The sequence below is a fragment of the Dendroctonus ponderosae genome, unplaced genomic scaffold (genome assembly GCF_020466585.1).
Source record: "Dendroctonus ponderosae isolate FM_Combo_2020 unplaced genomic scaffold, Dpon_F_20191213v2 Dpon_F_20191213_1, whole genome shotgun sequence".
In the NCBI taxonomy this organism is placed as follows: domain Eukaryota; kingdom Metazoa; phylum Arthropoda; class Insecta; order Coleoptera; family Curculionidae; genus Dendroctonus; species Dendroctonus ponderosae.
Genome location: NW_026017110.1, coordinates 8140378 through 8164623, shown reverse-complemented (window position 1 = coordinate 8164623; position 24246 = coordinate 8140378). Strand labels below are relative to the sequence as shown.

The window sequence follows — 24246 nt, the reverse complement described above, 5'->3', positions numbered from 1 at the left end:
CCAATCGATAAAGAAGATTTCTTCTGCCAGTAGTGGAAATTAGAGTTTAGTTTTCATTGCAGCCGCTGAGATAAGCGACAAATAGCATTCTGCAAACGTATATTGCAGTTTCCAATCTATAACCTCTGTGATCTGTGGAGTAACACTTCTATGGTAACACTGCTAGACATTGACAACAAATAGTGTTTTTCTCTCGAAGTGGCAAAAAACTATCACCAATGCTTAAGCTAGAATGAAAAACCGCATTTGCCCTTCATCGAGCTCATGTACATATGCGTCGCCACACTTTTCTTGATTAAACCGAACGTTAAGGGCGTTATTCGTTATAGACTTTGCAACCCGACAAGGTATACAATATGTGGACTAAATCGAGCTTCAGAATCAAGGATTGTCGTTAATTTACAGTTCAGAAACCGTACAATGTCGCTGACAATACAGCACATCATAACTGATGCGAAACAATTGGCTAAAAGGCTAAAGGAAAGGGAGTCGATTGCGGACACCTTGCTAACTGAAACTCTGGCTCTGAACAAGAAAATCGATGCCATGAAACAGGTAGGAACAAACAGAACACATGTATTCAGCAAATACCTTGCTTTAGTTTCAAGAGGAGGTTGAGCAGCTGAATGAGGTAGCCAACCAGAAGCCGCACTCGCAACTGATCGAAAACATTCAAAAAGAAAACCGCCATTTGCGGGAGATTCAGCAGGAAAACAGGGAATTGAAATCTGCATTGGAGGACTACCACTGCACTCTTGAACATATAATGAGCAAATACAGGGAGCATACCAATGAGCGAATCTACCGCTCGAAAATTGACCTAAAGGTGCCAACCCACTATTTCTAGCTTTTAGGGGTTTTAGACGTCAGTAACGGTTTACAGGCTGTTCAGAACCAGAGATATCAATCCATAATCCAGCAGCAAGCTGACAAAATCAAAGAAATGGCCGCAGTAATGCAACGAGCGGCTGCATTAGACGACGACAGCATGCTGGGCTATCAGGAGATGGTCTCTAAGCTTTCAGCCGAAAATAAGGTACTGAACCAGCGAATTTCAACAGTTAATTAAATGTTTTACTTTTGGAAATTAGGGCCTCAGGGAGCTGTTGCACTTGTCAAAAAACTCCGCCACTGAGGATAAGAACATGCAAACTGAGACGTCCTGAACCACGTTCAAACTGTGTATATTAACTCAAAACTCTTAGGTATATTTATTTATTTCTTCACAGGTAACAGAGGGATCGGGAAGTTTGGTTGGCATAATTTTTGAAAAAGCAAATAAATATACTGTCTTCACTACTCACTGTATGTTATGTATGTAGGAAAACCCTTGTGCACTTGATGAATAAAAGACTAACTTTATAAAAAAACGTATTTTTCAAGCACAACACACAAAATGCTTTGCAATTTAAATAAGTAAATATACACAAAATAGTTTTTGTTTGAGTGGCGGCCAGAACAAGTTGGAAATTAAAAAAATAACCTTGATAATGGATTACATTTTGGACGACGTGTACTCTACAGGGAACTTGAACGAATGCATGCCGCTGGCGTAAATGTTCGGCAATAGACCGGCATTCGGGATGATGTTCCAGGACAGTGTCAGTGTGATGTTCTTATTTCCCCTGTCATAAGCAGCAAAATAAATACTCAGTTCAAAGCTAGTTTATACAATCACGTACCTTAGCCCATCTCCATCGTCCCAGAAATAGTATTTGGTATTCATATTCTTGAAGTCTAACACTGCATTTTCTCCTCGTAGGATGATCTTGTCCCATAAAACTACCTAAAAATCACTTATTTTACTGCGTTCTTTCACTACTGATCTGCATAGGTGAATTAATCAGCGGTTTTAGTTATAGCCGTTAGATTAAATTGGCTTAACGATGGTAACCAAATCGACTTTTAATTTTCCCAAATTTTCTTGTTTATCAGGTCGGGGCGTTCGAAGTTACATGTTCAGACAGGGCCTCAGATTGCATACGTCAAGTAGTTGTTTTGAACGAAGTAGCTACTGTACCTGATTAAGCTGATTGTTTTTCGTCACATACTCAGCGGTAAGATACATAAAGAGCTGCTTAACATTCCAGTTGAATATATCAGTAAGGTCAGTTTTGAGGTTGAAAGTCAGGAACCCCAAGTCGTTTACATCCCGCGAGGCACTGAAATCAGGCACGTTCTTACTAAAACAAACTCATTAGCAAACCAAACCAAATTACTATTTGGGGCAAACTTACACCAAAACTTTCACAGTTTTGATATCTGCATTTGTGGAATAGTTCAGAAAGACTGTGGAGGCAAAACAGCAAAATGTCAGGAAGGCCAGCGCGCTAAGCGCATAGGCTAGAATGGAGTTGCCCCTTTGGAGCACCGAATTCATTTTAGTTTCAAACTTATGGCAAATTAGCTTGCAGACACGTCAGTCAACTCGGATTTATTATAGGTTAAGGCCATAGAGAAAGTAAAATATTATTTTACTTACTCTATGGTTAAGGCCACAGAATATCCCCCGGGGGGATGATCTGTGGTTAGGGCCACATAACGTACTAATCAGCCGTGAATATTTTTGTGTAGTCGGGCGGCGCCATCTACGAGGACCAAGTTGGACGGTTTCAGAAGGGTATTTTCAAACTCATGGGGCCAATAAATTGGCCACCCAACATAAAATGTATTGCTATTTAATATAAGGCCTCAGCCCAAAAGAACTTTTTTCATCAAATAAGTCCTATGAGGCTTTATGACCTCTTCGTTTGGCGAACTAGCGCACTTCGAGGAGCACAAATACTGCAGCAGTGGAATGCGGTACTTTCCGCAAAAGTCCACAAACTTGATGTGTTCCACCCTGTTGTCGAAATACACACCTAAAACAGCAAATAATTACTTTAAGCGACGATTAACTGAGCAACAGTACCTTTGCAGTGCGGGTTTACGCATCGATGCGCGGACTCCAGGTACTGAGCAAGGGAATGGGGGAGATCTCCAACAGGCGCGCTAATATTATGGAGCTTAATGGCTCTGGCTGATAATTCCAATAAGCTGGCCGGTTGATGTTGGATGTCGCTTACAAACCGTACAACCAGCGGATTGTCTCTTAAGCTCAACTGGAAATTTGGCAATTTAATATTGCAGGGACTTAGAACAAACAACGTACCTCTGAAAGGTTCCGTAGCGCTATAATTTCAGGAGGCAAGGTTTTAAGCCGATTTTTATGGATCAACAAAGAGCGCAGATTGTGTAAATTGGCTACACTAGCGGGCAGGCTCTCAAGCTGATTATCGCATAAAACTAAAGCCTGCAGGCTCTTGAGCAACCCCACTGAAACTGGCACGTCTGAGATGTTGTTTCCACCCAAAGAAAGCACTTGCAACCTAAAAATTCACTGTTCTTCTCAGTACTTAAAGCACGCGGCAATTACTCACTGTTTGAACCTCCATATTTCCTTGGAGATATTCTTCATCCCATTGCCGCCCAAATACAGATATCTCAAGCTGGTGAACGTGAGTATTTGGTCTGGAAACTCCGATAAATTATTGCCGGCCAGGTTGAGCTCTTTCAGCGTCGGGCAGTAGCTGAAGTCCTTCGGCAGAGCCTCATTATCCAGACGGTTGTTCTTCGCGACGAGCTTGCTCAGCTGGCAGTACTGGAAGATATTCGGCAGGACTGTGAGGCCGTTGTTGCTCAAATCCAGCACTCGCATGTTGATGAATCTGGACAAACACACACACAAAATGGCATCCGCCATCCGCAAAGCAAATGCGCCTACCTTGTTAGGTTGCTGGGTAATGCAGTTAGCTCGTTATGGTGTAAAATCATATTTTCTACGTCTAAAAACTTCTTTGAACCATTCTCGAAGTACTGGGCTAGCAACTTATCCACTGACTCGGGGTTCTTGAGCAGGTAGGCCAGATCTATCGCCTTATTACCGGTCTCTCCATCGCTGCTATCCGAAGTGTAATTGTTCATCTGTAAAACCACAACCAACCATTTCAAGACACGGTAGAAAGTGATAAAGGAAGAAAACATACCTTTAGATAGCGTGCTGGTTTATACAGTTTATTGCCTCTAGTCAGGTCTAATCAGCAATTTGATGCTGATTCAATAGTTGCGAGAAGGAGCTCTCCTGCAAACAGACAAAATTGCGAATAAAATAAGTTGATAACACAGTTGACCTGGCGATTAAAGGGGCATCCTTGCAGTCCCATTTATTGGTTAATTACATAGTGCGTGCGCTTTTCACCAAATTAAACCAACTTAATTGGCCTCGGCGAATGGATCGCGAATGTGCGTGGAATGTACGAAGCACCACAAGCATAGACACATTGATTTATTTTTCTGGAAAAATATTCTAAATTTAGTCTAAAACTCTATTTTTGCAAATCAGTTGGCCTCGGTAATGAAAAAACGTTGGGATGTCACTCCCTCCAAGGCTCCGTTCATTAATTATTTACGGGATTTAGAAGTATTTGAAATAAACAATATAATTAGAGAAACAAACAAATTCCAGAACATTGCAACTTTTCACTCTTGTTTCCCTTAACGTTTGGAAACGAAAGATACTTCCAGATTCAATCGAATCAAAACACTGCAAAAATAATAAAAATGTTTTTTCGTGTTTTAATCGTCCGGTAGAAAGGTTGAGGAATACACCCAGCGTTCTTTTGCATTAATCAAAAAGTAAGCAAGTCTGCATAAACATTAAATTGTGCCTCCCATGCGGGCGCAAACTAAGGTTGCCAAATTTGGCTGGACCCTAACCCAACTTAACAATATCATGTAACAAACCCACCTAACCATACTTCAATCACACCTTGTTTATCAAAAGAATCATGGTAAGTCTGCAAATAGCCCCAAAATGTGGTGCAATAGGGCCTTAACGCCAAAACCTGGTCACTCGAATGAGTTAATTATCAAAATCGTTGTTGTTTGCAGGGCAAATCAAAGAAAACTCGCAAAATAGCAGTGAAACGGTTCGCCAAAATGAAAACTATGATCAGCCCTAGTGATCCCCGGATTAAGGAGTCGTTGAGAGCACCGCCGCGCAAGAAGAAGCCCGAAGATCCCCAGAAGCTCAAAGTGCGCGAGGTACCCCAAGCCAGCTCGGCGCTGTTCTTTCAATACAACACTCAGCTGGGGCCCCCTTACCACATACTGGTGGACACGAATTTCATCAACTTTTCCATCAAGAACAAGCTGGACATCATGCAAAACATGATGGACTGTTTGTACGCGAAATGTATCCCTTATATTACCGATTGCGTGTTGGGGGAACTGGAGAAACTGGGGCAGAAGTACAAAGTGGCGCTGCGTATTATTAAGGACCCCCGATTTGAGCGCATTCACTGCATGCACAAGGGAACTTACGCGGATGACTGTCTAGTGCAAAGGGTGACGCAACATAAATGCTACATTGTGGCTACAAATGATCGGGACTTGAAGAGGAGGATTAGGAAAATACCGGGGGTGCCGATAATGTACGTGTCGCAACACAGGTACACTATTGAAAGGATGCCCGATGCTTATGGGGCGCCCAAAACGTAGGATTGATTGAAGATTTAATATTAACATTAATAAGAAATGCAATTACAAAAATCCACGTGTTTGAATGTGAATAATCAGTCACCTTTACTTCGAATTTTCCAAGCGCCAATTGTGTACCTCAGCCAGATAAGGCCCAAATCCAGGCCCATCTGCAGCCAGCTCCACACTGGCGTCACTTTGGAGCCCTCGATTTCCGTCCAGTTAACAGCAACCTCTGAAATGGGAATGTTCAGCTTCTGGGCGATGTACAACAATTCCACGTCAAACGCCCTAAAACAACCCCTCAGTGGCCAAGTTTGCTAAAACTAGAATTTTAGAACGTTTACCATCTTTCTACATGCATGCTCTCAAAGCAAATTGCTGCTGCTTTCCTGGTTAGCAGCTTGAAGCCGCATTGCGTGTCCCTGATTCCTTTCACTGCAAATAGCCATACTAAGAAGTGGAAACCGTACATTAAGATGGTTCTGAACACAGTCCTACTGGCTACTGCCTCGTCTTCTAGATGAGCTCTAGAGCCCACTGTAATCGCCAACGTATCTGCAGTGATTTCAGGTTTGGAAAGGTAGTCAGCTGCAAATTTGCCACGTTTTAGTCGCTCGTTGTAACAATTGGAGAGTAATAACTTACAAACTACCAACTCTTTTAGACTGTCTTCCAGTTTTCGCAGGTCTGCAAACTTGGTGGCTCCATCGGCGTCTGCGAAGAGCAGCAGCGACCCACGAGCACTTAGCATCCCCTAAAACATGTTGTTATTTTCCGCACGCCTACTCCATATCGGTGACTTTACCAGCCTGACTGCTCCGCCTTTGCCCCTGTTCTTTTCCAGGGCCAGCACCCTCACTCGCTCACAGCTGTGTTTTTTTGTATAACTCAGTGCTTTGCTGACTGTTTGATCAGTACTGCCATCACTCACTACAATCACTTCATAAGAGAAAGCGCCGCTCTTCCTTCTGCTCTCCAGGTAGTCCAGGCACTCATCCAGCATGGGGCCCACTAAAATACCATTAACATCAGTCAAAGCAACTGGCGAGGGGCTTGCAATCACATACAGCGCTCCTCTTCATTGTAAGCCGGCACAATCACACTAAGGTTCAAAGAACACTTGTCGCTGATGGCCGGAAAATTGATATATACTCCTGTAGCTGGGTCGAAAAACTGCCTTTCCTTCTTGGACCGGAAAATCACCGGGTACGTTTTGGAATATGCCAGGATTATAATGCAAACCTGTAAACAAAGCAGAATCATGTTTTGCACGTTAAATTTCGAGCCGCAACTCACCCCAAGTGCCAACGAGAATCCCAAAGCAGATCCGATGAACAGCAGATATTTCAAGTCCATTTTCCCTTGAAAAATCTGCTTATGTTGGCATAGTTTTCATTTTCTTTCAATAATCTGATAAACAATGTCAGGTTATGTTCATTTTGGTTGTCAAGACCATAGAGAAAGTAAAATACGTAAGCATTTTACTGTATACAAGTACTTTAGTATACAGTTCATTGTACGGAAGTAAAAAAGTAAAAAGACACCCACATAGATGAAGACAACTGGACACCCACAGCATTGCCACCTCTTATTTTACTTACTCTATGGTCAAGACTTCCAAGACATTTGGGTAATATTGAAGAATTCTACTATTAATGACGCAACTGAAGTGCCTTGGAAAAACCGTGATCGTATTTTTCAGTTGTAAATACATGGATTTTAATGGTAATTCCGGCACAAAAAGGCTTGAATGGGGGATATTTTAGATGCTTTCACTTGGAAAAGCTACATTTCATGTCGTCTTAAAAATAGAACACTCAATATTTAAAAGACGAAATTAAGGAAGTAGGGAAATAGAAATTGGGAAATTTTTCAGTAAGCAATCGAGTCGTAACAAATATATTTGATAATTTGCATTGAAGGCACAAATCCCGTTCTAAAACTTGATCGGAAAATGGATGAAATACGAGTTTTGACGAAACAAAGCGTGACAATCATAATGGCGTGTAAAACGCTCAGAAACCACAAGCATTGCAAATGCGAAAAATGCCTTTACAGCCTACGTTCTTTATCACAGTTGATGAACATTTCGAATGAACCTAGTGAGCAATAAAGGAGAACCATGAAATACTTTCAAAACGTATGAACTAAAATTGTAAAAACGCTTAAACTTATCTGGGTAAAATATCAGGAAAATAAAGCAGTTGGCACGTTTCATTGCACGATTTTAAGCTTGTCGTCGTCTTGTTTCTGCGCGTCGCGATTCATTTTAACGGCATCCAAAAATCCGTAAATCTGCGCCACGTATTCCTTCGGGTATTTCCGGAAATGGCCCACATGGGGCGACTTTTCGAACACTTTCCAGTCGACCTTCATGCCCATACTCTCCCAGTTCTCGCGCACTCGCTGATTGGAGCGCTCAGCCCCAATCGGGTCAGTTTTGCTCAGCAGAAACAAAGCAGGAGCCCGCACCATATTCGTGTGAAACATCTGGCTGGAGCGCACGTAGTGTCGCGTTGCCACTTTGTCAAAGGTCTTCATGTGGTAGCTAAAAAGGATAAGCCCCACCACATGTCAGCAATATAGTCAAATACCTCATTGGACTAATACCTACATAATGTACTTCGAAAGGGCGTTAGCCATGACTTTATTGCGCGGAAACACAGCGGGGGGCACACCCTTGTGAATCTCAGTAACGTCAGCAGCGCTGTCCCATACTTGCCCAGCAAATCGGTCCAGAACCTGTTGGTAGCGCTCCTTTTCATGTGCCATCTGTACCATTACTTCTCCCCATAGATAGCCGCCAACTGAGAACCCATGAAGCATCATCTGGGAATAGGATTTGTTCTGTTCCAGAAACTTCAGAATATCCGCTGCGACAACCTAATAATTAAAAAAACAAGATGAAGCGGGGGCTATAGATGGGAATTAGGCAAAGATGGACCAAACGATTTTTATAATATTGCAAGTGTGTAAAGTCATTTTATTGCCAGCTTGTTCCAAATATTTGCGCAAACTCACATGTATAATCGGCGATTTAGCGCTTGTAGGCCTGCAAATTTGCCTACGATTACATTGCGCTGTCAAAAAAGGGCCTACTATACTAGCAATTACGGGTTAATCCGCAAACTTTCAACACCAGCATTCGAAATGCGAAGTGAGATTGATATTGCAATCTGCCCTAAATATGATGTGCAAGTAAAAGGGTCATTTTGAATATATGGAATGGAAGTCAAACTTTTATCTAAAAGCATTTTCAATTGTGCCTATTTGTTTTTAAAAATCCACAACTGAGAAACTCCGACAGGAGGAGGGCAGAAATTTGGTGTGTGTGTGTGTGTAAGCGAGTTGTTTTCGGTAAAGTTGGCAAGATCGCAATAACTTTCAATTTTTCGCAGATTGTTGAAACTCTTTCAAACTTCCAACGAAAAGTCGCGTTTCCAAGTGTGATATCAAGCGTATTTCAATACGTAGTACGGTTCTGAACTCGTTTACCCCAGCCAGCGGCAACTTACAATACACGGTGATGGCAAATAGTTAGATTAATAGTCAGGGAATAGAGACAGCACAGGTCAGATTCAGATAATCATAAAAAGGTAAGTTAGTGGCTGGAAGGAATTTTGTTCGATTATAAAGCGTGATCACAGTTAAACGAAAAATGTGTACTCTCGAATAATCCTTGAAACAAACAATGCCAATTCACTATATCGTATAGAAATCGTATATGAAACTAGCTGAAGACAACATGAAAGTCATCCATTATTCATACTTTACTCCGGCGTCAGAGCGCCTATTAAGCAATCAATCCACTAGTTAAACCCAATAAAATAGCCTTGGATTAACGACCTAATAATCCCCTACAGTCTATAGGATATACAGTGTCTGTCTGTGTGAAAAATTTTCACCTACTTGGGTGCCTGTGACGGGCCATAAAAACTGCCAGGGATTGACGGTGACGCACAACACATCGAACCCCTTTTGCAGCCAAATATCAGCGTATTTTTGCGTGTGCTTCTTCTTGGCCATCATCCAGGCAATCAGCACTACTAGCGGATTGTCTTGGGGCTCTTCCAACTTGAAGTCGTTGATCGCTGTATTTTTCTTTTCATTGGACAGCAGTGACATGTTCTTGGTCACTTCTAGGCAGGAGGCCTGCCGAACTGGCATTATCATGAAGCCCTGGAACAACACATCAAGCACTCCTCTAATCGGCCTTTATGAAAAAACAATCTACAAAAACCGGATTTGAATGGAATTGACTTTCTATTCAAATCACCTTACATGTTTCATGAATAATGAGACCAGACTTTGCCGCTAGACGATTGACAGTTTTTCTTATCAGATTGAACTTTAGACCTCAGCGACTGTGCAAGATAAGTGGTTAATTGTCTACCTATTTCCACATGACTTGTTATTTATTTACTGTCTTACAGTGGCTAAAGAGGGCTAATGGAAATCTTACCAGCAGTATTTTTGGGGGGCCCCTCATGTTCCCATTGCTCAGTTGCTGGAAGCCCTGCCGGAGACAGCGAGCCATGTGCGAAAAAGCCATCTGAACAAAGCATTAAACACAGGATTTATTTATAACTTCCAGGCAACTGGTTGAATGGCTGCTGCTTACCTTTGCAGGTTGTTGGCAAACGTTGCGACTTACTGAGGCCCACACTTTAGCTGTTGCAAGTTAATTACTGAGCAAAGGCCGCTTAATTGTTCTACGATCAATAAGAGATTTAATTATTATTTTTTGTTTAACAATAAAATGCATATGTCACCCGAGCGAAGCGGGCGATCACGACCTGTCCGCCTGATAGACGAGGACGCAATTATATCAGAAATGAGAAAGGAAAAGATGCCGACATGGAAAATGGTTGATCTCCAGTAGCGGCACCCGCGGGATTTTTTTTTGGTTTTTTTCTAGATTACAAACGCAAATTTGACAGAGTTTTCGCTTCGTGTTTGCGTCAGATTTGGAGCAATTTTCTAGTTCAGTTTGAAACCAAGTTGTTCACGTTGTAGATAAAACAGTCGGTACACAAATCATAAAATAAAAAGCCGCTATAACTTTCCAAAGTTAAAAAATCAATTATGAAGGAACGAGCTAATAGAATAAAACCAAATTTACACCTGCATTCAACAAAAGCATCCTTTATCGATTACTGAAGTCTACATTTCAGTGCCTCAACTGGTGGTTCCTGGCAAATGCGCTTCACAAGAGACTGGAGCAAAAATAATAAAACCGCGTTAAAACTTAAAAAATATATTATGAAAAATAAAACTGCGGGTATGAAACGAAATTTGCAACTCGAGTAAGCAAAAGCTTCCTTTCTCGATTGCTGAGGTCTGCGATTTAACGCCTCAACTAGTTCTTGAGAAATGAATGTTGCACAATAAAAAACAAAACTTTCCAAACTTCAAAAATGAATTCTGAAGAAACGAGGAAGTGGAATGAAACCAAATTTGAAACTCGAGCAAGCAACATTTTCACCAATTTAAATGACCCTATAAACCATTGTAAAACAATTAAATTAACTTTAATTCCAAATAAAGTTTAGCTTCTTTTTGTGTGTTATTTGACGCGAATTTATGAACCAGCTAACTAAACTACGCCCATGGTTAATCCAACTAGTTTTCGTGTATAATCGGTTGCATATGAGAGGCGATTTAAAATTAGCTGAAAATATCAGTGTTTCTTCGCTTAAAAGTCCACTATTTAGAACCGGAAATACGGACAATTATGTTCGATTAGTCGCGCTATTTATAGCATTTATGAAAACCGATAATGTTAATCGCCTGTGGAACTTGGCGGTGATAAAACCGAAGATAAAGACAAAAACAAAAGGGCCAAAGTCAAGCGGTCCAGACGCTTTGATAAAAACACATCAACCCGCTGTTGCCTTTTACTGAGCCCGCAAAATCTAGCTAAGAATTACTGTGGATTGTGCGTAAAAATACGCCATTGAATACATTTTTGGCAATCATTAGGAGCAGCCAGTTTGAAAAAAAAATCATATTCATGCAAACGGATTTAAACAGCTTAGGGAGCATTAATTGGAAGATTCTCCGCGACATTCCAGCGCAACTGGCAACTCGACAAATACTTAACCGCACAAAAATTGAAGTTGTCTGTGTGAGGTGCGAACTGTGAACATTTTCAAACAAAACACTTCGGCAATAAACCCCTAAGGGCTAAATCATCATATTGCCGGACCGTATGCGGGGGCGGCGGCACGTTTTCGAATCAATTATGTGAACGGCGAAAACAATGTCAATGATCGAGTCGCGGCTTATCATCAAACAAGGGTACATGGTCAAACGGTCCCAAAACAAACGTGTTTACACGCTGGTCAACTTCAAGAGGCGATGGTTTGTGCTGACCAAAACCCACTTGATCTACTACGATGATGAGGACGAGGCGGTAAGTGCTCCAAGCGCCCCATCAGCCCCTAATCGAGGGCGCTCTTTTGTCTCCATGCTTTCAATGCCGGAGGGCCTTTGTTCGAAGGCCCGCAAGCAAGCTGTGACTCATTGGGAAGATGAGCAAAGGAATTTTAGTCTTTGGCCCAGTTCGAAGAACCGAGGCTGGTTAGTCTTGATTCAAACTTGTTTCAACTTGTCTAGAATGTTCGTTAAGTGTTTTACTGTTTGAATGGAACATTCGGAATTAATCGACCACATTTCAATTTACGTACTTTTTGCCCTCAAAACTTGATAAAGTCGGGCAAAAATTTCCAGTAGAACAGGGCTGCAACATCTACCCCCAATCCGTTTATCGTCTGGATTGGGGGCTCGACTTGGCAATGTGGCTGCAAATGGAAAAATGCGTAGCAATCCCTAATCTGGAAAAGGGCCTAGTCATCGACGACTCAATGGAAAAGGACTGCTACACGGTGATTCAAAATAGCCGAAAAAAAAACAGTTATCGCAAAAACGGAGATATGTGCAAAATACTACTTTTCAAATTCGGCAACAATGTATTATTTTAAACTCAATTAAAATATGATTTTTTAAAAGCGGTGGCGTGACGGGACATTTCTGCCCCGTTAAAAATGTGCTCACCTTAAAGAGAATGATATTTTTATTTTTTACAACTTTTTTAGGTTGGCTAAGAGCTTTTTTCTTTGCAATTATTTTAAGCTGCTGCTTCAACACAAAAAGGAAATTTCCTACTTTGATGGGCATCTGGCAATATGCTTTAAAGTATTGTGATTTTGTTGTATGCACTCGTAACTGGCAACAATAATGGCGCCCTTCCTGGAAAAGTCGTGAATATGAATGACTGAAAATAAGTGGAAAACCGGATTTTCGCTAAAAACACCACTAAGAAAAGTTGTTAATGAAAATATCATCTATAAGGTGAGCACTGTTTGAAAGGAGCAGACCGAGGCCTGATTAAAATCCTAATGGAAATGGTGCGTCCAGACCTAACGAGCCGAGCCCGAGCCAAGCCTGAGCCGCGGCAAAATTGTTTTGATGTTTTGTCAAAACGCGGCTAAACAACCGATTTTCTGTTTTTGTAGTGTGCTTAAGCGCTGTACAGTCATTTCAGGGACACCCTGTAGTTAGGCCTGTAAAATGGTTCACTTTGAGTTTAAAGACCGCAATAGATAAATGACCTATTTTGAATCACCCTGTATTATTGGCCGGCAAAACTACGTTGATACGCACCCTTTTTTGATCCGTCTCTTCCCTTTGCGCCCTCGATGGGCTGGATAGGGGCGTCGCGGCGCATGTCTAGGGTGGGACACCACCTTTGCCGTCCAGTCGATTTTTCCTTTCAAAAGGGCCTCCAAATGTCTCCTTGTGCTTGTTGTGGCCATTTTTAGTGGCCCTCAAAGGGTGCGTTTCCTTCGCTGGCTTGTTTAAAAACGAGAGTGCATTTAGCTGTCTGTTTTATTTGCTTTCAGAAACGCAAAGAAAAGGGCCGAGTTGAACTTGAACGCGTGCACACAATCGAAGAAGCCCAATCAGTGTTTTCAAACGAGGAAGTGGGCATTCAGGGGGAGTTTTTTCCCTTCCTAGTGGGCTATCACCAAGAGGAGGACTACACGTTGTTCCTGCTGGGATTGGAGGAACTTGATAGGATTGGCTGGATTTTCTCCATTCGAAAAGGTGAGTGAGCCCCGTTGACGGACTATAGAACGCCACTGATTGGCGGCTTGATGTTGCAGTGTGCGCCTATAACAGAAACGTTCGAAACTACTTTCATCCGGCCCCTTGGAACGGGCGGCGCTGGACCTGCTGCAGAAAGGCCACGAAACTGGTGGACGGCTGCAGAGAGTGCAATAGTTGGACCGACAGCCAAGAGAGCAGCCCTTCCAGGGGTAGCAACAAGGAGAATTACTTCAATACTAGTAAGATATTTTCTCCTCAGTTTCTAATTTCCCCAGAGGCACATTAGACATCAGATAAACGTCATCAAACGTATCTGTTGTCCCAGTCATACATTTGTCTTCTCAATGTGAAGCAAATTGAGCGACCAAAATAGACGTGAATGGCAGGAACGTAAGACAGCCTAACTACGCCACTTTTGCGCCAAATTCATCTAGTTTTCTTAAGCACACACATGCCCTTCTGCTTCGTCTCATTACCCAATTTCCCGTTGTTAAAATAAACATTATTTTACTTATTTCATGCGTAGACAAACTGGGAAAAACGGGCAACTCGGTACAACCAGCAGAACATTGAAGGCTTTCGGTTCGTTCAGTTTCATTGTTGTCTACGCCTCATAAAGGTACTCAGCTGGCAGCGATTTCCGATCGTGCGGGGCCGATAAAGTACCAATGAAGCTTTGCATATTAATGAAACGGCCTTTGTAGATTATCTGGCGAGTGGTGGACGAGGTGAACGAACGCGCAATCGATGCTCTGAACGAGGGTGCTTTGTTATCAGGGTCGTTAGAGTCGCGAATGGAAGTAGAACTTCCACACATATAGTGTTGTTTTTCCGAACTAGTTTTCCAACTCCTATCTTATCAGTGAGAGTTGGTTACACAAAGCGCGTGTTTTCCACTAGGGAGATAAGCCTATTAAAGCGCGATTTCCGCTGCTGGTTTGCTTAGTTGGACTAGTTTGGTGTGTGGATGCGGACAATGCGATGAAGTTCATCTGCCACACGTTGTTTTGGAGATCGCAGCGCATTTCCGGGGCCCCAAAAGTTGAGAACGACGGCTGTAAGTTGCCCTGTTATCTACACTTCTGTCTGCTTCCGCCTCTTCTAACTGGCCACTGTTCAAGCAGCTTCAATTGGATGGCAGTCCATTGTTGTGTGACCGACAATATAATTCGGTGAATTTAACTAATCGGCTATTGTGTTGAATAGTTGGACGTCATTGGCTGTAATCGCCTGATTTTAACATATCGCTTTTTTTAAATGGCTAATCTGATGAATTTAGCGAAAAATCAACCGGATCAGGCTGCCCCCATTGAATGGTTGCTTACAGGGTGTCTTCAAAAATTCTCATCATTCTTTCCCATTTGCGAAACTGCCCGTCTTGACTAGAACTAGCGTTCAGAGCAAAAAATTATCGGAATTTGTTCCTTAAAGGGTTCGAAACATTTTTAATAATCAATATCTATATGTTTATTTTGTACATAATTGTGTTAATTTGCACACCGCTTCCCAGGCAACCACAAATAAGACTATAGAGGTTTAATCGAGGTCGATTTTTGGGGAAATTTTGACAAAATTCTTAACAGGGCACCTAATCTATAGTTTGTCCAAAGTCTTTTGGCAGTGACGTGATTATTTGCGTCGCTATATGTATTGAAATTTACTGATGTCCGAGATTGGAAATATTTTCCTTCATATTCCGTGGTTGCGAGCTTGGGCGTTTTTTCCCGGTGACTTAAAAAGTTCAACGTTCCCGCACTATTTAAAAAATCATAACTCTTCAATTCGGAAAGGTACAAGATTGAAACCTTACGCGTTAATTGACATGGTATTTGGCTGTTAATGTGGAAAATTTCATAAATCATTTTATAAGAATTTACAAACTTGACGCCGCTTAAAAGCGATTTCCATTCAACGTTGCCGCCGTACTATTAAAAAAGTCATAACTCCAAAAGTTGAGAACCTAGAGAACGGAAACTTTGCGTGTTGATTGCGAAAGCATGTCGCTGTTAGTGTAGAAAGTATCATGAAAATCCAAAACTTCTTTAATTTTCTAGAATTTTTCAAAACCTGAAGCTTGAAAGCGATGTCCAATCAACGTTGCCCCGCATTAAAAAAATTAATAACTCTTAAAATCGTGACTACTTGCTAAACGAGCCATTGTCCAGAAATATGTGTGAATTACCGAAGCTAATTTAAGAACGGTTGAGCCTCTTTTCTTTCACTTTTATAGTGACTAATGACACTTTTCCTAACTAACAATAAATCGCCGAAACCATCCTAAATACCTACAAAATCTGCTTCAGATATTTTCTACGTTTAGTTCTGATTTTCAACTAAAAGCAAATGACTTGGCAAATGCGCCAATTTTTTCGGACGATGTGTCATGGATGATACCGGAGTGCCTTATGGATGGGGGGATTTTCAGTGGAAGAAAAGGACAGTTTCTCGAAAAATCTACAGGATGAAAGATGTTTGTAATGTGATTTTCTAAAAAGTTTGCAAATTATTAATCGCGAACGCAAAGGGCCGCAAGCGCCGGACATTATAGACCATTAGAACACTGTTTTATCAATATCTTCTGGTCACATTTTCAACGACCAATCTTCAATCCACTGGCTTCAAACTACGATAGATAGTTTTTCGATTATTTCCGCAGCATTTGTGCCTCTTCCCGTCCAAGGTCTAAATTAGTTGCGTCTTCAAATCGAACCTCTTCAGCACCGCTTCCATTGCTGATTGACCAAGAGAAGAATCAGATGAGATCACCCTGTATACGCAGCCACCTACCTGCCGATCACCTTCCATTGGAACCTGTTGGTAACGGTGAAACAAGTCGGTTCTCCTTGAAGTCTTTTGCGGCCAGTCTTCAGCAGGCCACCGCCATCGTCATGTTTGATGGCGGCCGCTCGTCGACGCGATTCTAGCAGCACCATTGCTGACGTATACGAGCCGAACGAGCAGTTTCAGCTCTTTTCCGTGGCCAGCAAGCTGGGAAAGTCGATGAAAATGCAATTCGAAACGTTAGTGAACGTCTTCAGGAGCGCAACCGGCACTGGTAGGTGAATTTTCCATCCGTGTCTGCTTAAAGTTGTCCTCGATCTGTTCGGCTACGGCTAGTGAAAGTGCTGTGTAGTTGCGATTTCTGAGCGCTGATTAGGCTTAAGGATGCAGCCGCAGTTCCCAGCTAATCGGGTTTTAATGCCCAGCTGTCGAAAGACTGTCTTTCAGCGGCGCCAATTAAACATCGATTAGCCTCTTTTCTTTTGGAGTGATCAAACTGTTTGTTCCAGGCACCCCTTCATCTCCAATCATGCCTGGCGGCGGGACGCCCAGCACCCCCTCAGCGAAGCAGAAGGAGGAGCAAACCACCCCAAGGGCCAAAGTGGTGGTCGCCCTTTACAACTACAAAGCGATCGAAACGGGTGATTTGAGCCTGGAGAAGAACATGGAGTACGAGGTGATTGACGACAGCCAGAAGCACTGGTGGAAAGTGCGGGACTCGAAAGGGTAAGCCAGCAACATGGAAAGTCTTTATGCATGCAATGACCTTTAGCAGATCACTTGGTGAATGTCATGAATAGCAATCAGCTGAATTCTAAAACAGTTAGTTAACATTAGCAATTAATATTGCGCTAACTGTTTCGCATTGCTGAGTAGGGCCTGGCTGGGCGACTGAATCTTGTCCATTCGCACCTCACTTTACTCAAGAGCACATTTGTTCGAACGAACGGAACGAAGAAAAATTTAATAGCGCATAATTTGCACTTTCATTTCAAAACATTTTTATAAGACAGTGAAAGTCCGAATAAACAATTCAGAAGCATCCTAACGTCATAACAAAACGGCAAATATTCAGTTCCGTTCGGCCATGGCGAGCAAATGCGGGCTTAACTTAAGTCGCTAATGCGCGAAGTATCACACATTGCATAAGAGTAACCTTCGCGCCACTAACGGTGCTTCAAACCAGCAACATCTTCAGCCAGTGAATACACGAGGCTGTTTAATAATCATAAAGTCCGGGAGTTTTTCTTGTGTGCAAAACCCTCGTATATGTTGAGTCTTGTTTGTAGCTGTGGGTTACGGCGGCGCGTATATTTGTGACCCTTTCAAGAATTATTGGCGAACGTTGAAAATTTGTTTTTAAAGAAAAGGACTCTCTGGATATTAGAAATAACCTTTTATCGACTGGTCTTTTGCATATCCAAATGCTTTTTGTTTCAGACTTATCGGCTTCATCCCCAGCAACTACGTGAAGGAGAAAGAGCTTTTGGGTCTTCAACAGTACGAGTACGTATCAATATTCCTTTTTATCTTATTCAAACTCATAAATAAATGACAATTCTTCTTATCTTCGACTACTTTTAGTTGGTATGTCAACGACATGTCGAGGCAAAGATCCGAATCTCTTCTGAAGCACGAGGACAAAGAGGGCTGTTTTGTGGTTCGCAACTCTTCCACCAAGGGACTTTACACGCTGTCTCTTTACACCAAAATGTAAGTCGCCCTAATCCCACCGCCGTAAATCCATGAAACGTTAATACGCGCCAATAGATTGATTAGTTTTGGCAATAAACACTTTCATAAACAATTACGCTTAAACCCTGCCAAATCTACCGCACTAATGCGATACTCTTTCAATTAGTTGGCGTTTTCGATTTATTGTTTATTAATCAATTAGAAGCAGGAAGGGAGGCCAGCGACTGCACCTATAAATGTACAGGGTGAGCTAATGTGTGTTGGCTCATATTTATTTCATATAAAGTGAAAGAGGGACGCATGATGACTGGCGGGATACTTTGGGACAAGAGGGAGCTACGTTAGATTGATTTAGTTGCATCGGGAAGCTGCACAAACCCCAGCAGGAAGAATGAGTTGCATAGTTGAATAAAGGCCTCGAAGATTACATGAATAACATGTGACATGATAAGACGATTAAGGAGATAAACTGTGCAACGACATTCTCTTCAAACCCCTATTAGTGAAATGCGCACATACGCACGTAATCTAATGGAACTTTAACGCCATATTAAATAATAGACGATTAATGAACATATTCAATGAAACACATCGTGATGTAGTGAATTCCCATTAGCAATGGAAATTCTGGCAAAACACACTTCTTCAGTCTCTAACTATGTAAAAACTAGCTTGAACTTACCTGTAAAATTTGCGGAATTTTCAAATTTAACTGGTCCTTTGTACTATTCGCAGACCTCACCCCCACGTGAAGCACTACCACATAAAGAAGAACAGTCGCGGGGAGTTTTTCCTATCAGAGAAACACTGCTGTAACTCCATCCCGGATCTGATCAACTACCACAAGCACAACAGTGGCGGACTGGCTTCCCGTTTGAAGACCAGCCCTTGCGATAGGCCCGCGCCCGCTACTGCTGGACTCAGCCATGGTGAGCATCCAGCAGTTTACTCTGTGAAGATTATGTGTGTATTATACATACTTTTCATCGTTAAAGTAAAATATTTCAAGAGTTTCTTCAATCTTTAATGTTATGTCAAATTTATGGTTGTAACGTCGCTTTTGACAGCAGTCGTATCCTAGCAACAGAGCTTGAAGCGCAGTTGCAAAATCCCCTAGTGAAAAAAGAACACTGTTTTTTTTGTGTGATCATCAGAGTTGATGAACTAAGTGTTTCTTGATACACTTTACTTAATTCATGAGCTGGATGGTTGATTTTCAAGAACATCATAGTCAGATTTGGCAAATGGGCAAAATTTTCCGAACTGCGTCATCTTGACAACGGTTTGACAGATCGTTATTTGTTGTTTTATGGAATTGTAGTGAATTTCAATAGGTGGAAAGTGCTCGAAAACCAAATTTTTACAAAAAAAATGCCACTAAGAAAACCTGTTGTTACACAGATTTTCTATCTGGTGATTGAAAATCACAAACGCTAGAGCCTGGTGTTACTGATAATTACCGATAAATCCGTTAATTTCGCGGCTTGTTGCAGATAAATGGGAAATCGATCACAACGAGCTGATGCTACTGGACGAATTGGGTTCGGGCCAGTTTGGGGTGGTTCGCAGAGGAAAGTGGCGAGGGTCGACGGACGTGGCCGTGAAAATGATGAAAGAAGGCACCATGTCTGAGGACGACTTTATCGAAGAGGCCAAAGTGATGACGTGAGTGTTAGGAATGGGGTGTTGATTCCGGTCTGTCAGTTGTTTGTGTGTGGTTTTCAGGAAGCTGCAACATGCGAATTTGGTGCAACTGTATGGGGTGTGCAGCAAAAACCGACCGATTTTCATCGTCACCGAATACATGCGGCATGGCTCGCTTTTGAACTACTTGCGGCGACATGAGCAGTCATTGGCGACCAATCAGGGGCTGTTGTTGGACATGTGTATTCAGGTCTGTTCAGACTTTCTCGGCTCTGTGGGTTCTAATTATTTTTTGGTGCAGGTGTGTAAAGGCATGTCGTACTTGGAGCGGCACAACTACATCCATCGCGACCTAGCCGCTAGAAATTGCCTCGTAGGCACCGAGAACATTGTGAAAGTGGCCGACTTCGGCCTGGCAAGGTACCATATACAATTGTAGAAGATCTGCAAGCTCAAACTGTTCTGGTTTCCTTTCCAGATACGTTTTGGACGACCAGTACACGTCTTCAGGCGGCTCCAAGTTCCCCATCAAATGGGCCCCGCCCGAGGTACTGAACTACACCAGATTCTCCTCCAAGTCTGACGTGTGGGCGTACGGTAAGTTTTCGCCCCGTTTCAAAGCATTCACTGCTTAATCGCCCTAATTCGAAACAGGGGTGCTGATGTGGGAGGTTTTCACCTGCGGAAAGATGCCCTACGGCCGAATGAAGAACTCGGAAGTGGTCGAGCGCGTCCAAAAGGGCATTATTCTAGATAAACCCAAAGCTTGTTTTAAGGAAGTGTATGATGTGAGTATTTCGATGACTACATTAGTTTTCAATGGCCAAAAACTTCATTCAGAATCTGCGGGAAATAGTTGAAAGCGTTTATAAACGTCTACGAGCATCAATTAAAATTGCATAAGATTATCGCAAGATACGAAAACGTTCTCATTAAGAAAAGCTGTTTGGCTTTTGGTATTGAATTTTCATGTTTGTTTTGCAATTAATTGGTTTTTCCCGCTGAAGATTAAGATCTGCTGGTTATAAACCAACCAACTCACCCAGTATATCTCGAAGTTTTTCGTGTTCTTGTTTCAGGTGATGAAGAAATGTTGGGCCCCGCTACCAGAAAGCCGGCCCTCCTTCAGAATCCTCAAAGACACCCTACTGAACGTATCGCAGGGTATTTTGGTCGATTGACTGGCGCGTCTCGTGTGTGACACGGTGGTTAGAGGGGTGTCGCCCAGTTCGGCCGGCGGGGCTTCGTGCAGTTCGCACCATGATGGTTACGAAGAGGCCTGGCTGGGCGTCTGTCGAACACTTTGTAGAGAAGTGCGTCGCGCGAAAAAGACCACTAGAAACTACGAGGTGCCCTAAAGCCGCCCCAACGAACTTGTTTCAAAGTCGCGTATCTAATATTTAGATTGGTGATGAATCGGTGGCCAAATGTAATAGAAATAGTCTGCTGGGTGCTCTCAAGTTATCGACGTGCAGTAGACGAAATTTAGACTGACTGAGGCTTTGGAGGACTCCCGAACCACTGGCGAAACTAAATTGGAAACTTCTTCGGCAGACAGCTGACAATAATGCAATTTTCTCTCTATTGAGTCAGTGGGGCCAAAAGACAAAACATTCTCACGCAAAGAACTGCCTCTTAACATAACGTATAGCTATTTTTCCATAATAAGGGTTTAAACAACACTAATTACGCAGAGCGTTGTATCAAATGATGGCCGCAACTTTTATATAAAAAGTGTATATCCTACGGAATTTTTTCAGTCTCCAACCCGACCAAGGGAATTGTGTCCGATTTCTGTTTGTCACATCACTAGCCCGACCCTGACAAAGTTTGTGATATGTATTTTTAATTTCCCTAGGTATAGTGCATGTTTGTGACATTTAGTTCCGTTTAATTTAGCACTAGACCGCCCCTCATTAGCTAATTAATACTTAACCGAGTACAACACTCAACCAGCTAAAAGCTGCATACTAATTGGACTTGACCTAGTTTAGTTCTAGATTAATTTTGATGTGTGATACAAAACTGTATAAGTACTACATAGTTTCGAACGTTAGAACCATCCTCAATTATCTACACCATGTATTTCCAATCGAAATGTGTTACCATATCATGTTTGCATGAAATTTCCTCATTCTATACTAAGATACTGTGTACTGGAAAACATTCAGTCCCTTTTTTATTTTCATATATAAGATTTTTTATATGTATTAATATCTGAGTTTTTATAGATTCTACGTATATTATAAAACCTTACTGTAATTGATGGCAGTTTTATTTTTTCCTGGCGACATCTTTTTTTCTCGAAAAAAATGCTCTCATGAACCATCAGATCATAAGAGACGACCTATAAATTGTACAGGGTGAATTTGAACAACTAACTGAATTATATTCACTTTTATTTCGTTTTCTTTCCATTCAAATAACTGGGTTTAGACTAAGTTTCTGGAAAATTACTGAATGTTTTTCTCTCTTTCCTTGTGGCTCAATGCAGCATTAAGGTACGTATATCATTACGCTGCCTTTGGCGGATAGCGCCTTAAGAGGCTGCGTGTGATCCTGGCCAAACCATTTAGGTTTAACCGTTGCTTGAAAGAGTATATTATACTCTTTCAATCAACTTTTTAACGCTGTTTTTACACATTTGAAAATGTAGGCAAATAATTTTTCCAATCGGGACTAGAATTCGTCCGAATAATTGAAATTTCTATAGTTTTATGAGAGGATAGAAATATAAGGATAGCCCGTCTCGCGAGCTGTCTTCTACTACTAGGGTTTATTAAGGAATTCCCAATCCCTGAAGAAATAGAAGCGAAAATATGCAAAAGGCCGGGTAGGACTGAATGTATGCTTAGCAGTGATTTGCAGGAGCGTCTGAGTGGAATAAACCCTAAACAAAAATTGTGCTATTCAGCACCTGCTTTATTTGTACAAATCTAGCTAAAACTAAGGCTTTGAACTTAGAAAATCACATTATTCAAGCCCTGAACTTCGGGTGGATTATTTACATCGGGGCTCACTTTAATGCTGTTGATTCTTAAGAACGTTTGGGGTATTTTGAAGACTGTAACCAAAATCTACATTCATTTCCGTTGTAAATTGAAAAATCAACCGTTACTCACATTTGGTTCGCATGTACTGCTTCCTCCTCTTCTTTCTGAAGTGAGTTTTCGTGTGGGAGAGTGTCTTCTCAATCACGGTGGCCTCAACGTTTACTAAACCCTGTTGGACTAGCGGTCTGCCGATTAGGGAAAATTCAGCGGCGCCCAGCACCAGCACCTGCAACCACCCCAATCAGCTCAATCTATTGATTTAATGGTCAAGAACACCAACTAAGCACCTTGTTGAGTAGGATTTTCTCCCCGCATTCGGGCGGCCAGTACCCTTCCACAATTAACACATCCCCTTGGGTTATTTTGTGCTGTTTGCCGCACACTTGCACCACTGCAAACAGCCTGCCCTGTTGCTTTTCAGCTATTTGGTGGTTGACTTTCTCGATGGTATCTGCAGATAACCAATTCAAGTTTAGAGACTACATGAATGTTTCACGTTCTAATGGGACCTACCGTTGGCTAAACCATAGTCCTGGTCATCATTGACTATCTCGTAAGGCGTATGTTGGGTGGAGAATTTTTTCGCCCTGCTCAGGATACTGTTGGCACACGCTGTTAATTTGGGTGCATTTTGCAGACTATTCAGAGATAGTTTGCTGAAATTCGATAGCAAAAGTCCGGGCAACAATTTTGCCATTTTGAAAATGAGGTTAAGCCATAGATAAAGACAAGTATAGATAGCCCACTCTCTCGCACTTTGTTGGACCCGCGCTAACCTGCTGTCATCTATTAACGCAAATGCACAGCTGCGTTTTAAATCTGCTTGGGAGTAGAGTTGTTTTGAAGGTTTGTGTCCTTACTATTATTGGTGACCGATTACTTTAATTGAGATTAAGAGATGTTGTATTCGTGGAGTCCAAGTCATTATTTTGCTTATATAAATACAACTGGCTAATTTGGCTCCATTAAATCCGTTTTGCACACATTTTCAAGCATTGAAACAGTGAGTACTTCATTATATTACATTATTTGAAATTGGCGGGCATTTGCTGGAACCGCGGGTGGCTCTGCGGAGCCAAGATCTTGCCTGCAAGACAAGGAGACAATTAATTAAACCAAAATTCTAAAGCCCAGTGGTGTTCCTGTGGACATTCTGGCCAGCATTTCAAATTTAAATTTCAACTCATTTAGCAATTTAAAGTCATTTACCTATTAATTTCCAACAGACTGAAATTGTTTCTGATCAAACAAAATACATATAGAATATCTTAGTTCAAACTATAGTATTTAAAATGAAGACCATGTAAATTGAAAAGGAATTATTTATTTATTTCATAGAAACAGTATTTATTCCTATTCTAAAAAGACTATCGACCACATTGGCCTTTCTGCCATTCTAGTTACTCATAAAAACTTTAATTAGAAAACTCATAAAAACAGA

At 41.8% G+C, this 24246-nt stretch overlaps 8 protein-coding genes and 1 long non-coding RNA gene across 17 annotated transcripts; 3 read left to right on the top strand and 6 right to left on the bottom strand.

The window, feature by feature from the left end:
• Window positions 1-171: 171 nt before the first annotated feature.
• On the top strand, window positions 172-1370 carry LOC109541713 (FGFR1 oncogene partner 2 homolog; the record flags this gene model as incomplete). Its single annotated transcript, XM_048666509.1, is given in 5 exon segments — window positions 172-347; window positions 406-555; window positions 602-826; window positions 884-1036; window positions 1092-1370. Coding segments are annotated over 4 exon segments (588 nt in total). The 3' UTR covers window positions 1167-1370.
• LOC109541722 (signal peptidase complex subunit 3) lies at window positions 1359-2473 on the bottom strand. 2 transcript variants are annotated; one of them, XM_019910661.2, is made up of 4 exons: window positions 2238-2473; window positions 2021-2162; window positions 1683-1786; window positions 1359-1625 (listed from the first exon to the last, which is right to left on the bottom strand). In XM_019910661.2, exons 1-4 carry the CDS (start codon window positions 2378-2380, stop codon window positions 1496-1498), a joined length of 519 nt encoding a protein of 172 aa, XP_019766220.1. In that variant the 5' UTR covers window positions 2381-2473; the 3' UTR covers window positions 1359-1495. The 2 variants fall into 2 exon arrangements, with proteins under 2 accessions (XP_019766220.1, XP_019766211.1); XM_019910652.2 differs by having other exon boundaries at window positions 2021-2183; window positions 2238-2471.
• A 189-nt stretch (window positions 2474-2662) lies between these two features.
• On the bottom strand, window positions 2663-4342 carry LOC109541655 (leucine-rich repeat-containing protein 58). 3 transcript variants are annotated; one of them, XM_048666451.1, is made up of 7 exons: window positions 4218-4336; window positions 4026-4120; window positions 3764-3963; window positions 3420-3707; window positions 3152-3368; window positions 2912-3101; window positions 2663-2861 (listed from the first exon to the last, which is right to left on the bottom strand). In XM_048666451.1, exons 3-7 carry the CDS (start codon window positions 3961-3963, stop codon window positions 2692-2694), a joined length of 1065 nt encoding a protein of 354 aa, XP_048522408.1. In that variant the 5' UTR covers window positions 4026-4120; window positions 4218-4336; the 3' UTR covers window positions 2663-2691. The 3 variants fall into 3 exon arrangements, with proteins under 3 accessions (XP_048522408.1, XP_048522413.1, XP_019766110.1); XM_048666456.1 differs by having other exon boundaries at window positions 3429-3707; window positions 4026-4342; XM_019910551.2 differs by having other exon boundaries at window positions 4026-4336.
• A 403-nt stretch (window positions 4343-4745) lies between these two features.
• LOC109541690 (rRNA-processing protein FCF1 homolog) lies at window positions 4746-5589 on the top strand. Its single transcript, XM_019910615.2, has 2 exons — window positions 4746-4829; window positions 4930-5589. Exons 1-2 carry the CDS (start codon window positions 4827-4829, stop codon window positions 5536-5538), a joined length of 612 nt encoding a protein of 203 aa, XP_019766174.1. The 5' UTR covers window positions 4746-4826; the 3' UTR covers window positions 5539-5589.
• On the bottom strand, window positions 5540-7028 carry LOC109541663 (dolichyl-phosphate beta-glucosyltransferase). 2 transcript variants are annotated; one of them, XM_019910571.2, is made up of 6 exons: window positions 6817-7011; window positions 6588-6762; window positions 6326-6531; window positions 6166-6274; window positions 5865-6108; window positions 5540-5808 (listed from the first exon to the last, which is right to left on the bottom strand). In XM_019910571.2, exons 1-6 carry the CDS (start codon window positions 6874-6876, stop codon window positions 5613-5615), a joined length of 990 nt encoding a protein of 329 aa, XP_019766130.1. In that variant the 5' UTR covers window positions 6877-7011; the 3' UTR covers window positions 5540-5612. The 2 variants fall into 2 exon arrangements, with proteins under 2 accessions (XP_019766130.1, XP_019766123.1); XM_019910564.2 differs by having other exon boundaries at window positions 5865-6274; window positions 6817-7028.
• Window positions 7029-7405: 377 nt separating this feature from the next.
• Window positions 7406-10353, bottom strand: LOC109541675 (transmembrane protein 53). Of its 3 annotated transcripts, XM_019910584.2 has the most exons (5): window positions 10142-10353; window positions 9983-10072; window positions 9430-9699; window positions 8135-8403; window positions 7406-8068 (listed from the first exon to the last, which is right to left on the bottom strand). In XM_019910584.2, exons 2-5 carry the CDS (start codon window positions 10070-10072, stop codon window positions 7735-7737), a joined length of 963 nt encoding a protein of 320 aa, XP_019766143.1. In that variant the 5' UTR covers window positions 10142-10353; the 3' UTR covers window positions 7406-7734. The 3 variants fall into 3 exon arrangements, with proteins under 3 accessions (XP_019766143.1, XP_019766152.1, XP_019766162.1); XM_019910593.2 differs by lacking the exons at window positions 9983-10072; window positions 10142-10353 and adding an exon at window positions 9802-9892; XM_019910603.2 differs by lacking the exons at window positions 9983-10072; window positions 10142-10353 and adding an exon at window positions 9802-9891 and having other exon boundaries at window positions 9430-9750.
• A 1165-nt stretch (window positions 10354-11518) lies between these two features.
• LOC109541641 (tyrosine-protein kinase Btk29A) lies at window positions 11519-22014 on the top strand. 3 transcript variants are annotated; one of them, XM_019910531.2, is made up of 13 exons: window positions 11519-11935; window positions 13425-13629; window positions 13689-13871; window positions 16923-17139; window positions 17854-17919; window positions 17998-18126; window positions 18844-19037; window positions 19602-19773; window positions 19834-20002; window positions 20054-20172; window positions 20231-20349; window positions 20407-20540; window positions 20832-22014. In XM_019910531.2, exons 1-13 carry the CDS (start codon window positions 11783-11785, stop codon window positions 20931-20933), a joined length of 1962 nt encoding a protein of 653 aa, XP_019766090.2. In that variant the 5' UTR covers window positions 11519-11782; the 3' UTR covers window positions 20934-22014. The 3 variants fall into 3 exon arrangements, with proteins under 3 accessions (XP_019766090.2, XP_048522379.1, XP_019766097.2); XM_048666422.1 differs by lacking the exons at window positions 11519-11935; window positions 13425-13629; window positions 13689-13871 and adding an exon at window positions 14326-14689; XM_019910538.2 differs by lacking the exons at window positions 11519-11935; window positions 13425-13629; window positions 13689-13871 and adding an exon at window positions 16459-16687.
• LOC125504474 lies at window positions 16088-16505 on the bottom strand. Its single transcript, XR_007281515.1, has 2 exons — window positions 16420-16505; window positions 16088-16364 (listed from the first exon to the last, which is right to left on the bottom strand). It is a non-coding gene; the product is annotated as an uncharacterized LOC125504474 (long non-coding RNA).
• A 629-nt stretch (window positions 22015-22643) lies between the features above and the next one.
• Window positions 22644-23521, bottom strand: LOC109541701 (39S ribosomal protein L21, mitochondrial; the record flags this gene model as incomplete). Its single annotated transcript, XM_048666503.1, is given in 4 exon segments — window positions 22644-22816; window positions 22875-23031; window positions 23093-23256; window positions 23319-23521. Coding segments are annotated over 4 exon segments (609 nt in total). The 3' UTR covers window positions 22644-22712.
• Window positions 23522-24246: the final 725 nt, after the last annotated feature.

What these genes read in the sequence shown, in the direction of transcription:
- LOC109541655 (XM_019910551.2), bottom strand. Translation starts at nt 3,963, where the DNA reads ATGAACAATTACACTTCGGATAGCAGCGATGGAGAGACCGGTAATAAG. An exon ending in TTACCCAGCAACCTAACAAG is followed by an intron (nt 3,708 to 3,763) that starts GTAGGCGCATTT and finishes GTGTTTGTCCAG; the next exon opens with ATTCATCAACATGCGAGTGC. An exon ending in CGTAAACCCGCACTGCAAAG is followed by an intron (nt 2,862 to 2,911) that starts GTACTGTTGCTC and finishes TTGCTGTTTTAG; the next exon opens with GTGTGTATTTCGACAACAGG.
- LOC109541675 (XM_019910584.2), bottom strand. Translation starts at nt 10,072, where the DNA reads ATGGCTTTTTCGCACATGGCTCGCTGTCTCCGGCAGGGCTTCCAGCAA. An exon ending in GGCCCGTCACAGGCACCCAA is followed by an intron (nt 8,404 to 9,429) that starts GTAGGTGAAAAT and finishes TTTAATTATTAG; the next exon opens with GTTGTCGCAGCGGATATTCT. An exon ending in GCCCTTTCGAAGTACATTAT is followed by an intron (nt 8,069 to 8,134) that starts GTAGGTATTAGT and finishes TATCCTTTTTAG; the next exon opens with CTACCACATGAAGACCTTTG.
- LOC109541641 (XM_019910531.2), top strand. Translation starts at nt 11,783, where the DNA reads ATGTCAATGATCGAGTCGCGGCTTATCATCAAACAAGGGTACATGGTC. An exon ending in GTCTGACGTGTGGGCGTACG is followed by an intron (nt 20,350 to 20,406) that starts GTAAGTTTTCGC and finishes AATTCGAAACAG; the next exon opens with GGGTGCTGATGTGGGAGGTT. An exon ending in GTTTTAAGGAAGTGTATGAT is followed by an intron (nt 20,541 to 20,831) that starts GTGAGTATTTCG and finishes TTCTTGTTTCAG; the next exon opens with GTGATGAAGAAATGTTGGGC.
- LOC109541722 (XM_019910652.2), bottom strand. Translation starts at nt 2,380, where the DNA reads ATGAATTCGGTGCTCCAAAGGGGCAACTCCATTCTAGCCTATGCGCTT. An exon ending in AAAACTGTGAAAGTTTTGGT is followed by an intron (nt 2,184 to 2,237) that starts GTAAGTTTGCCC and finishes AGTTTGTTTTAG; the next exon opens with TAAGAACGTGCCTGATTTCA. An exon ending in GACGATGGAGATGGGCTAAG is followed by an intron (nt 1,626 to 1,682) that starts GTACGTGATTGT and finishes TGCTTATGACAG; the next exon opens with GGGAAATAAGAACATCACAC.
- LOC109541663 (XM_019910564.2), bottom strand. Translation starts at nt 6,876, where the DNA reads ATGGACTTGAAATATCTGCTGTTCATCGGATCTGCTTTGGGATTCTCG. An exon ending in TTACAATGAAGAGGAGCGCT is followed by an intron (nt 6,532 to 6,587) that starts GTATGTGATTGC and finishes ATGGTATTTTAG; the next exon opens with TGGGCCCCATGCTGGATGAG. An exon ending in AGCATGCATGTAGAAAGATG is followed by an intron (nt 5,809 to 5,864) that starts GTAAACGTTCTA and finishes GGGTTGTTTTAG; the next exon opens with GGCGTTTGACGTGGAATTGT.